The sequence below is a fragment of the Glandiceps talaboti genome, chromosome 16 (assembly GCF_964340395.1).
Source record: "Glandiceps talaboti chromosome 16, keGlaTala1.1, whole genome shotgun sequence".
NCBI classification, from domain to species: domain Eukaryota; kingdom Metazoa; phylum Hemichordata; class Enteropneusta; family Spengelidae; genus Glandiceps; species Glandiceps talaboti.
In genome coordinates this window covers 3,897,861-3,910,240 of record NC_135564.1, presented here as the reverse complement: position 1 = coordinate 3,910,240, position 12,380 = coordinate 3,897,861, and the positions used below count along the sequence as shown (strand labels likewise).

General features: G+C 34.3%; 2 protein-coding genes across 2 annotated transcripts in view; both read left to right on the top strand.

Annotated features, from left to right (window-relative positions):
* The first annotated feature begins 796 nt into the window (after positions 1-796).
* Positions 797-3,203, top strand: LOC144447678 (F-box/LRR-repeat protein 8-like). Its single transcript, XM_078137756.1, has one exon. The coding sequence runs from the start codon at positions 797-799 to the stop codon at positions 1,994-1,996; it is 1,200 nt and encodes a 399-aa protein (XP_077993882.1). The 3' UTR covers positions 1,997-3,203.
* Positions 3,204-10,224: 7,021 nt separating this feature from the next.
* The window catches only part of LOC144447426 (protein phosphatase 1 regulatory subunit 16A-like), a 91,796-nt gene continuing 89,640 nt past the window's right edge, over positions 10,225-12,380 (top strand). Inside the window, exon 1 of the mRNA XM_078137447.1 lies at positions 10,225-10,494. The gene's annotated coding sequence lies outside the window, so the exon portion shown is untranslated. The remainder of the gene's footprint in view (positions 10,495-12,380) is intronic.

Below are 12,380 nucleotides of genomic sequence, written 5' to 3'. Positions count from 1 at the left end.
AAACCTGCCTGCTCTTTCTGTATTCTTCTAGCATGTCTGGTTATTACATGCACGTGTGAAAAGTAAGGAAATTTCTCTGAATTATTGTCTAGATCTTAACTTTTCCTTCTCCTGTAAATCATGGAAATGTCCTCCTTTCTCAAGTTCTGCACGTGACACCGTTATATGGTAATCACATGTAAACAAATTACGTCATAGGTAAACAAATATGAGTCATACAGATACCACTTGTACCTTTCCATTCCATTCACAACACCCAACAATGCTGCATGCTGTTGTGTTTGTGTGTATAGATATATTGAAAGGTCACAGGTTAGCCCAACAGCCTTACCAAATAAGGACAAAATGTCTGCGACCAATAAATCTCTAGATAACACAAGTTATTGGGACAGTTGCTGATACAGTACTAGAGGTACACAGTGTCAATTTGAATGAGAAATGGCTCTAAAGATCAGTTGCTTGGTTGTCATTTAACAGTAGATTTTACAACAAAAATGTCAAATTCCAAACAGAATTGTGTGTGATTCCAAAGGTGAAAGCCTTGATTTTGTGAGTAGACAAACCTCTGGACTAAGCTAAGTAAGAAATGTGACATATGGCATGCAGTTGAAGATTTTGTACAGGATTTGTAGATTTACATAGAAATACCAAATTAAAAATGTAAAGACTTTCATAAAGTAAAAAAGTTATACTATAAAAATATTTTATGATAAATCCCCCATTGTTACCTAATTAAGTATATGTTGTCTTTTTTTACAGAAGAATCACGCTGAAGTTCCTTCAAAAATAACCAACTATGGATTCTTTCAGTTGGAGCTGTCTTCCAGATCACATCATCATACACATATTTTCATTTCTTCCATTACAAGAAAGATGGCAGACAGCACTTGTATGTAAATCATGGAGTGAATGTTTTGATCACCCTTCCCTGTGGCGGTATTTCAAGTTTATTTTCAAAGAAGATGAAGATACCAAAAAATTGAAGTGTTTGGAAAAGTATGGAAATGTCTTAAAACATGTTGAAATTCAAGTTGATCAAAAACAGAAGATAAATCGAGACAATGCCTGCACCATAATATCTGGGCTATCCAGGTGTCAGGAAAGGAAAGTCCAAAATTTCACCCTTAATTTCATCGGTGAGAATCCATTATTCTTTAAAGGTGGTGACATTATTAACGCATTGGCTGAATTGTTTGGTCCCCCAAGTCTTGATAGCAACATTGTATTTACGCTGAAAGAAGTGGATTTGAGTCGTATGTCTGTTGTGTACAGCAACATTTTGTTCAACCTACTTGCTGAGAATCACCCAACCCTTGAAAAGCTGAATATTCTGAACACTTCACTAAACTGCAATACCTGTTCTGTCACTCCATACTGCATTCTGAAAGTTGTGAAAAGGTGCCAGAAATTACGAGAGCTTGCCTGCTTCTACTGTAGTATTTCAGAAGATGTTCTGTTGGCATTGGCGGAAGAAGACCGAGCTCCATTCAAGAAGCTGTCAATTGTTTGCCGACGAGAAGAGAAGTATGGTAAAGATATTCCTGAGTCAGCCTGGGAGAAGCTAGTCAAGAAACACCCTGATATGAGAGTCTGTTTGGGATTTGATCATACATGTCCACTGCATAAAATCTCAAGCATACTACAGCCTTCAATACCTGTGGTTGTACTGTGTTTGGATACATATACATATCTTGGTCAAGAAGTCCAAATGGCATCTGCATATTATGGTCAGACCCTAGAGAAGTTGGTACTGCATTGCAAGGTGACTCCTGATCTGCAGAGAGCTCTACTGTCTGTTGCAGAAAATGCTCCAAATCTGAAGTCTCTCCACTGTTACAGTGTTCTGGATCAAGAAACCATTGACGGCATCCTACTGCGATGTCCACAATTAGAAAGCTATACTCTGAAGACAGAACTGGAGAATCATCCATGGATGCCAACACTGGTTGGACGAGAAGTCACCACAAATATGAATCTCCGATTAATTAAACAATAAATCACAAACATCAGTATTGTGAGAGTAACATTGAAGGGGGATAACATTTCTCCTCTAATCTTGCATCACTTTAGAATCACCTTATTGTATTTTTATGTAGGGTCAATCTACAAATGATGCAAGGGGGGTGGGGGTTTAAGCTTCTTCAAAACAAAATGAAGAGGATGTAAAACAAAGGAGTTCCTTTTCATTGGTTGCAAAAATCATATGCCTGAGGTGCTGATACACTAATATAATAGTGAATTTTATTCTTGAACTAAGGTTCACTGTGTATTGGAGACTGGAAATCTTATATGTACGTCTGTACCAACTTAAATTTATATCTACTACAGCAGATTTTCAAACCCTCTAAAAAAATCAGTTTTGTAAACCGGTCATTCTGTATCCCTCTGAATCTTATCTATACCGTGTTGTTTGATAATGATCATATATGGATATGGCAGTATCACTTTGACCATATATGGATATGATAGTCACTTTTACAGTCATCACTAAGACCATATATGGATATGATGTGATATTCACTTCTAGTCATCACTGACCATATATGGATGTGATCGTCACTCCTACAGTCATCACTATGACCATATATGGATATGATATGATATTCACTTCTAGTCATCACTATGACCATATACGGATATGATCGTCACTCCTAGTCATCAATATGACCATATATGGATATGATCGTCACTCCTACAGTCATCACTATGACCATATATGGATGTGTTGATCTTGTATGCAATGATGATTTTTGAATTTAGAGTTACTTAGTCTGATTTTTGCTTAGAAGGAAAACCATGTTATCAAATTTACAGAGATGCATGTTTCACAAAATGTACACTTGTACATGAGTATGTATCTTATATAAATTATAATGTACTCAATAATTAGTATGCATGGAAGTGATCAATGTCAAACTCCGCATCTAAAAAAAAAATCCACCAGTACTCATTAACAAACTAGATTCTCATATTTAAGGGTATGATATTTTAATGAATATGCCAAATACTTTTGAATATGCATTATTTCAAACATAAATCATTATGTATTTTTTTTGAATATGGTAAAGTTAAACATAATCATTTTTTCAGTACATCACAATCATGAACTTTTGTATATTACAGAAAGGTATTTACTCTAAATGTTACAAAATGTTTTTAATAATTTACGGATTGTATTACTTTATCATTATTTAGAGTTTGGTATATCCCTACATAGAAAGAGTATATATAATATCATTTGAACTGACATGATATCATCTATGATATGATATGATATGATATGATATGATATGATATGATATGATATGATATGATATGATATGATATGATATGATATGATATGATATATGATATGATATGATATGATATATGATATAATATAATATATGATATGATATATGATATGATATGATATATGATATGATATGATATGGTATGATATGATATATGATATGATATGATATGATATGATATATATTATATGATATATGATATGATATATGATATGATATGATATGATATGATATATGATATGATATATGATATGGTATTATATGATATATGATGACATGATATAAGATATGATATGATATGATATGACATGATATAGGATATATGATATATGATATGATATGATGTGATATATCATCTATGCTATGCTATGACATGACATGACATGACATGACATGACATGATATTACATGACATGACATGACATGACATGACATGATGAACTTTCACAAGTATACAACTGCAGAGTACACTGCAAGCACTCGTGCAGATACCCTGAGTACACCACCCTTGCACTCAATTGTCTTGGGGTTCTGTCATATAATATCATCTGGCAGGTAAAATCTTGATATAAAAGCAGAATGATTGCAATGAATGTAAATACATAATTTATGTAAATCCTACTCAACATGCATGATAAAATTTTTGATTGTCATGAATTATTAATTGTAATAATTTGTATTATTATACACTTAACCTGGACATTTGCATTTTTTGGATATTATGATTATGATGCTAATTTACTCATTTATTATACACACCAGTAGTGTTGGTATGGTTTAATGAGATTAGATTTTATAGATAATATATAAGATAATATTACATATATCCTATTTTGCATGTTAATGAATTGTAACATCTTTTTATATATCTTTAACTATTGGACTTGGAACAGAATAGTGTATGTGTTTGGTTTGTAATAGCTGAGCAATCAGTGATTTAGTATTTACTATGGTTGTCATGGCAAACTGCATGGCATGACAGGGAAGGAAGCCTCAAAGGCTTAGATAACTGAGGTTTATTAGTGGTCAGTCTGAAATGTATAGGGATGGGTTATAGGGTGGGGGGGAATTCCAGAAATTCTCAACTAGTCAAAAATTTATTATGTGTTTACTTCCAGGACCTCATTTTAGACCAAACAAAATAACAAATTGTGTAAAGTGGACCCCATTTTAGACTACTTATCTCTAAAAATACAGTACCCATTTTAGACCAAAGGGCAAAAAAAAACAAAGGGCAGCACATATATGTATACCCAATAGGCAGGAGTACCCCCACTCCCTGGGTGAATGACAGATAGACAAAAGGGGAGTGTTATATCATCTGTTAACAAAAGTGTCATTTGATATATGTGTACACATAGACCCTACACAACTGAGTGTATGGTCTACGGTGTATTAATCTTAAGACACAATATTATATCTCATTATTTACAAAGTGTTGCCTTCTGTGGATCTTTCATATGAACATAACTAACATTTATTCAGATAGATTTTATATTGTGAAAAATAATAAGTGATACTGTAAGAATTTTCAGAAATCATTCAATTGATGGATTGACGACAACACATGTATTTGTTGTACTTGTTGTATATTGGTATGTTTGAAAGATCCAAACCAAGACGTCAGCAGTATAAATCAATGAACATGCAGTCACTCTAGATAATAAACTTTTATTTATACTTGATAGTATGTAAGCGCTTGTCTCTCGAGGTCCAGTGAGGGCCAACCCTCATGATTCAGTGTTAATGCAGGAGGAAACTATCCTGCTTGAGGAAAAACGTAAGTTTGGTAGAATCAAACAGAATGACACTCTTTTTACTTACAATGTGGCAAATTTAATCAAACCCAGACTAGGCAACAAACCCTGGCTGCAGTGGTACAAGGGATGTTGTTTAACCACTCGACCACTTACAGCCCTGAAATGACTGATTTGTCAACTTTAACTGTTAAAAGTTTGATGATACTGAGCTATTAAAATAATATTGTTTGCATCCAGTAACTTTACAACTCAGGTACAACTTACAAGGTACAGCATTGCTTTGATGGTGCTAAGGCAAAAAACAAAATTGTGTTTTTGATAACCTGACCGACCCTAAACATTTTTAAAACATTTCAAACAAAAAAGATAAGAAATTCTTTGACTTCTTGACCTTCATGCACATCTGTTTCCTTTCCCCAGTGATGCCTATACATATTTCATCAAAATAAATAAAATAAAGTAACATCCCACCCTACCTAACCTATTCTCTGAGGCCATGTTATCGGAAACACACAATTATTTTTTCACCGCCTAAACACACTTACTTTGTGTCACTCAACAATAAGGGTGATAGTCATTTAGTATTTTCAGTAAACTTTAACCTCAGTATAACAAACTCATTGCATGGGAGACATGAACACAGTTGTTGTAATGAAGTGTTTTATAGTGAAGCATGTACTATTGGATATATATAAGTTTTAGGACATAAAACAGATAGTATATATAGAGAGAGTCAGACATGGAATGACTTTAGTCACAGAATTGTACATACCATTGAACCCTCAAATCCAGACAGTTGATCATCAGTAAACACTTGCCAGTTGCTGTTATCTAGAAAAGTGCCCCACACAGTCAATTTATAGAATCTGTTATTTAACTGATCGATGTTCAGCTACCTGGATTTTAGTGTTCAGTGGTGTGTTTAAGTGCCATGTGATGGCTGTCATTCCATGCTTCACTCCTTTCTCTATAGTGCCCATGTAAAAGAAAGATCTTTGACAGGGGTACTATAGAGAGAGGAGTGAATGTCTAGAATCTAGCCAAACAATGATTTGTTTCTACTTAACTCACCTCCATTGTATTAAATTGCATTTCATCAATTATTTGTTACTATGGATGTCTTTGTCATCATAGTATTTATAACCCACTGAATGAAAGTTACTAAGGACAAGCAGTTGATGTGTAATATGGTTAAAGTTAATCATTTTGTTAAAATGTCTGGCATTATGTCATTTACATAATATGCAAATAAGTCAACAGGATTGTGAAAGATGTGATGTAGATTTTCTTTCATTTACTGAGTACTAGTACTTCTTTTTGACAGTAAATGTTGACTTTGATGTAGAAATTTTTATTGTGAAGCCTGTTTAATGTAACAATATCATGTAATCCTTGTCAGCAACAAAATAAACTAGTGGTTTAAGCCTACACTGATTGTGTGTGTTTCTGTACTTATTTCTTGTATGTGAAAATACAGAAATTTGATTTTCATCAAGTTTGTTTTTTGTGAAAATGTTTCACTTGTGTGTCAGAATTGTTGTGCTAATTGATAAATGTTTTAGAGGTTTTTTCAAGTTACTGAGTCTAAAATGAACTTGGTAGATTCTAAAAATTTACAGAAAAATGAAAATATTTTGAAACAATGTTGGTGGGAACATTTTTGTTATGCAAAAGGACCAGATATCCTGCACTAAAGTGATATTAATTTACAAGCAAGGGTTACTACTATTGATTGAATTTAAAATCAAGTTGATAGATACTAAACATTTACAGAAAGGTGAAACATATCGTGCAAAGAGCTACGTCACAGTGTAGTGACTAGATTCCTTGTAAAATAGACTCTTTATACTAATTTAATAGAAAGTTAGGATATTTCTATGATCTGAATTTAAACTGCAGTTCGAATATGTACTAAAAACTAACTAAAAGATAAAGTGCTCCTGATCAGCATTCAAAGTACTTTCAAGGGGCATAAGCTGAGTTTACATGTTTTTGGGGTAATTGTCACAGAGTAAAAGGTATGAAGTATAACCCAAACATGACACTATTGGCAGAACTCTAGACCTAACCTAACAGTTATAGCTTATTGTATGAATAAGTCAATGACACGATTGAGTGTACCTCTACAAAAAATGTTAAGGAAAACCCAATTAAATATGCCATCAACTGTATTAACAATATAGAGCAAGGAGGGTTCTGTTCATAGACAAAGTCATCAATGTGTAAATGGCCACTTGAGGGCGCTATTCACTTGAAGGGTGAGTTTTTCAGCAACTTCTATTTATTTATTTGTCGATCTGTCTGTCTGTCTGTTTTTCTATCTATCTATCTATCTATCTATCTATCTATCTATCTATCTATCTATCTGCCTATCTATCTATGTCTGTTTTTCTATCTATCTGTCTATATATTTGTTTATAGATTTAATATTATTTATTTTTTCATTCAGCTATTTTAATTGTCAGCTATGTAACATTGTCATACTACAGAAGATTTAAAAAATTATATAAAAATTAAAGGAATCATATCAATGCTTGGCTATGTCCATCATTTTTAAAAATAGCCTGGTAATCTTTCTCACCTGAAATACTCTAGGCAATACATAGCATATTCTGTTGACTGTATGCATACTAGAATTGTCAGTATATATAGTTGTAAAAGAGATCTTATAAAAGAAGTGTGGCTACGATTTATACTTTACTTGGCCCTTAAATTCATATTTTTGAAATAGTACTATACTAAAATTGGTACTTCGATGGATAAGGAAGCAGGCCCATTGCCCCCCCCCCCGTCCTTTTGCCCCCCCCCCCCTGCCTTTTTCCCCCTTGTCATTTTGCCCCTCTACCTTTTGCCCCACCCACCCCTCAGCTGAATCGAAAGTACTGTTAGTAACTTGAAGTTTAGTTTTACTTGATATATTATAACAATTTCGCAATTATGTCGCTATTCATTCTTAAAACTTTAACACATAAATAATAAATCTTGAAGCTGACAAAATAAAGTTAATGAACGTGAATAATATTTTTTTTAAACATGTAAATGATAAGTCACAGAATTCTTTTATTGTTACAAAGACTTAAAAAGGTTGACATGAAAACAGTAAATGACTCATTGCTGTTTGTTCCACGGAAATGTTGTGTTCGATGTCATGGATACTTTACCGCAAATCGTGTAAAAGAAGAGTGCTAATTTGGGGTGTCATTACATGAAGGAAGTGATGTCTTCACAAATAAAGAGAATAACAAAAATCAATCTGTCCCTTGGCCCTTGGCTAAAGGAACCTTCCTTTAAAACGAAGAGGCATTCTATCTAATCGGTTTTCTTTGATGAGAGTATCATTTTAACTTTATCAGCATGAAAAGTGACAAGTCGGCAATTACAATGAGCTCTCTTATACTTAGCAATGCGAACCGCCATGGCATAGGTGTTATTTAATTCGGAGTAAAAATGACGACATCTTTTTAGCCAACAATTTACACTTAAGAATGTTCACCAACTGACAGACAATTTTTGAAGTTCGGCACTATTACAGTACTAGATTCAATAACCTCAACAATGGGATAACAGGCCGGGGGGGGGGGGGCAACGGGCATGTAATCTATTAACATTATTACTGTGAGCTATACAGTATAAAGTATAAATTATAGTGCCGTTTGACAAAATTACCTTCCTTGATTTCCGAAAGTCCCCCCCCCCCCCGAAAATGTGCCAAACATAAGTGCACATTACGCCTACAATACAACGTGAGACAGCGAGTACGTGATTTATAGAATTCGATGTAATTTTTGTGTTGTTGTTTACCGTGCGTGGTTGTTCATAGACCCTCCATCAATGTTGGCGGAGGGTCTATGGGTTATCTTAGACTAATAGATTATTGACTCAGTGAATAAAGACACCTTGTTCGTTTGGGTTCTTCCAGGCTTGTAACAAAATAATCCACTTTGGAAATATTTGTCTCTAACCATATACTACTGTGACATCAGTTATCTAGACTGTAACATTGGGGGATTATCATCCGGGGTAAAAGATGTAATTGAAATATAATCCCACCATGATACGGTGCCTACAGTTACATGTCATACCGAACTTTGTCACCTAAACAGCGAATGAATTGTTATTGCAACATTTGTATTTTACATCATGTGTACTCAGGGCTGGGGCTGGGAAGGGTACGTCTAAACGTATGGAATATATTAGATGATTTATTAATACAAAATACTTCGCATATATAATTTCATTTACGCCTCCGATTCGAATAAATAACGATTTGAATAAAACAGAATCACTCCCCCCCCTCTCTCTCTCTCTCTCTCTCTCTCTCTCTCTCTCTCTCTCTCTCTCTCTCTCTCTCTCTCTCTCTCTCTCTCTCTCTCTCTCTCTCTCTCTCTCTCGATATAAAGTTAAGTGGTGGCGTCGAACGCAAGGCAATCTAAATTAATAAAATAATTAATTAAATGACTAAACAACGAACTCCATGCATGAAAAGTAATTGGCAATTAATTAATTGGTGGATATAATGTCATCTACACTATTGATTTATCAACGATTACAGTTACTGAGCAAACATTTTGTAGGATTGGATGTCTTCATTTATAGAATATCGTCAACTAACGCCTCCCCACTCTCATTTCTTTCTTAATCTTCCACTTTTTTTTCTTTTAAAAAAATGTATAATAATACTTTTATGGTTTATTTGACAGGAAAAAATAGTTCACCCTTCAAGTTCAATGTTACGTGTTGTCTTGCTGTTAAATATTTAATACGAACGGGTAATCCCAAATAAAATGAACATGCATATGACACCCAGAATATAACAAACCCGTTAGCAGAATGATAGCGAAAAGGTGAAATTCGAAGGGCGCCCCCCGGCCCCGGAGATGTTGACGGTACATATATAACAGAGGGGGAACACAGTCAGTTCGTCCCGATTTATATTTATCACATGGTGTAATGTAATGATTCGTACTGTCATCGTATATGGTTATTGTATTGCGTATGTTTTGTAATCCGTTGAACTTCCATACAAGATCTCATTTGTGAGTTCGATTGACTTTTATGTTCACGCCTGCGTTCAACCTATGCAAAATCCCCCTACATGATAAATGGAGTAGTCCGCTACCTGTTCAGTCACTGTATACATTCAGTGGTCGGTCGGCAAACATGGCGTTTGGGATTCGCCCTAAATGACAAGATTTTGTTCCTGTTATGTTTTGAATCTTGCGTAATCTTCATAGCTTTGGTCTTTCAGTATGCTTTGAATGTGTTTCCATTCAACAACATCCTTGTAAATTGGTATACGTTTAAGACGTCTCAATTGTGGACGTCGTTGTCAAAACTGCTGTGTATCTCCGTGGATATTGTACGTGTGACCGTGTGTAACTTGTAAGTTAGGAACTGGACATTCGATCACCGTACCAACTATCTCGTCGTTGCTTGTTCAGGTAAATTTTAAAGTTATGTTGTCTAAGTATTTATATATTCAACGTCCATAACTTGTAACTGTAAGCCCATTGCTCAATACAAATTGGTAGTGCGTAGAGATGATACCAATTTGGCGTTGTTTTGGACTTATATAAAAGGCTTTTTATAGGAACATAATACAAAGGTGGTCTGAAGGCCCAGGGAACAACACACTACCAGTGTCATTACAGTTATATACATTTGTTTGCAAGAGCCATATCGCACACTCGCTGGATAACGTGTACAAACAGATAAGTCCAAAGACTAAAAACCCAGGGTTTATTAAAGTAAACACTTAGTTGTTCATCATCGTACCGAAACATTTGAAGTTCTCTACGTCTTGAGCAAGTAAGATTATGAGGGTGGGGCCTAGCGATCAGTCAACGGATGTTAGGCGAGGTTACAAGAGTCGTACTTGCAGAAAGTGAAAGTCGTATAAAACACCCATTCACATGTAAAAACAACCCATTTATATTTTGATCACGAAAAAATCGCATTTGAAATAAATTGAAAAAGATACTAATTACTAATAGTCGAGTTGAATTTACTAAAGATCCAATGCCCCCAGGGAGTGTGCACAACTTTGGTGCTATACAAATTCATTTTTCACTCTATAGAGTTGGGATATCAAAATTCAACTAACCTTAAAATATGTATACAAAGGTGCATGATATGAAGTAGAATGTATAAGGAAAATGTTTCAATAAGCTTTTAATACTTATTGGTAAAACCAATTTAATTATCCTATATACTTATATAATACTATATAAATGCAAGGTTTCAATTAGCCCTGCTTACAGGCGATGCACAAGTCTATATTGCTGACTTGACTCTAAGGAGGGACAATTGTCAGAATCGAGTTCCGAATTACTCCGTATGCAAGCAGGACTAGGTTTCAATGTATATTATGGGTTATGCTATTGATGTTGGTAAACCTCCTTGGTGGTAGTTGGTTAGGGTGGTCTCCCAGCTGTTTGACATGAATATTATAAATCACATGTGTAGATCTTTGCATTTCTGCTATGACTGCTATGAGAGAGGGGAGAAATATAATAAAGTGTATAAAATTACTGTAGTTCAGTGTAGTTGTATACTAACCACAGTGGTGCTGGATTGAGGGGTGTGCAAGAGGGGGAGGGGTAGAAATTACAAAGATTTAACAATGAGGTATCCCGAATGATCAAATATTGACTTTGACATTTTTGATAAATTGTTTAAAGTTGCATTAGCAATTATTTTTCACCATTATTCATTCAAAGGTTTACAAGAAACTGTTCCATCTTATGTTTTGATATCTGAATTTTCAGTCTCCGAATGGTGATGATAATCACTCCTGAGATCATTGAAAAATTGTGAGATGCTGCACTAGCTCCAATTGGAGCATTATTGTTTTATGAGACAACCAACCATATATTCACTGAAAATTGTGAAAATATATCGATAATTAGATATTGTACATGTTAATCAAAGATTGGTTTTATTCATAAATGGTGCAGTAACATGTAGTCTACATGTAGTTCCTATATTGTATCGTTACAATTTACACTCCACTCACACAGTATAGTCAAAGTCGTTACTCTAGAAGTCCTGAGATGCGTCAGATGCAATTTAAAATTCATCCACAGCCACCCACACAGTCATTAACATCATGTCTTTGTTAATCAATCACAAAATTCTAACAATGAAATACAAGAATATATGTTGAAATTGAGAACTGTTAGAAATCTAAAAAAATTATTCCAATTTAAATGAGAAGGTGACACCATTTGTGATGGTAATTATGCTTTGTAAGAGTATATCATAATTATAATCATGGATTACATTCTGTTTTCCAATTGTTAAAGTGGATACATCTAATTGTACTTTT

Bases quoted from the DNA above. Each gene is read 5' to 3' on its own strand.
- LOC144447678 (XM_078137756.1), top strand. From the start codon at position 797: ATGGATTCTTTCAGTTGGAGCTGTCTTCCAGATCACATCATCATACAC.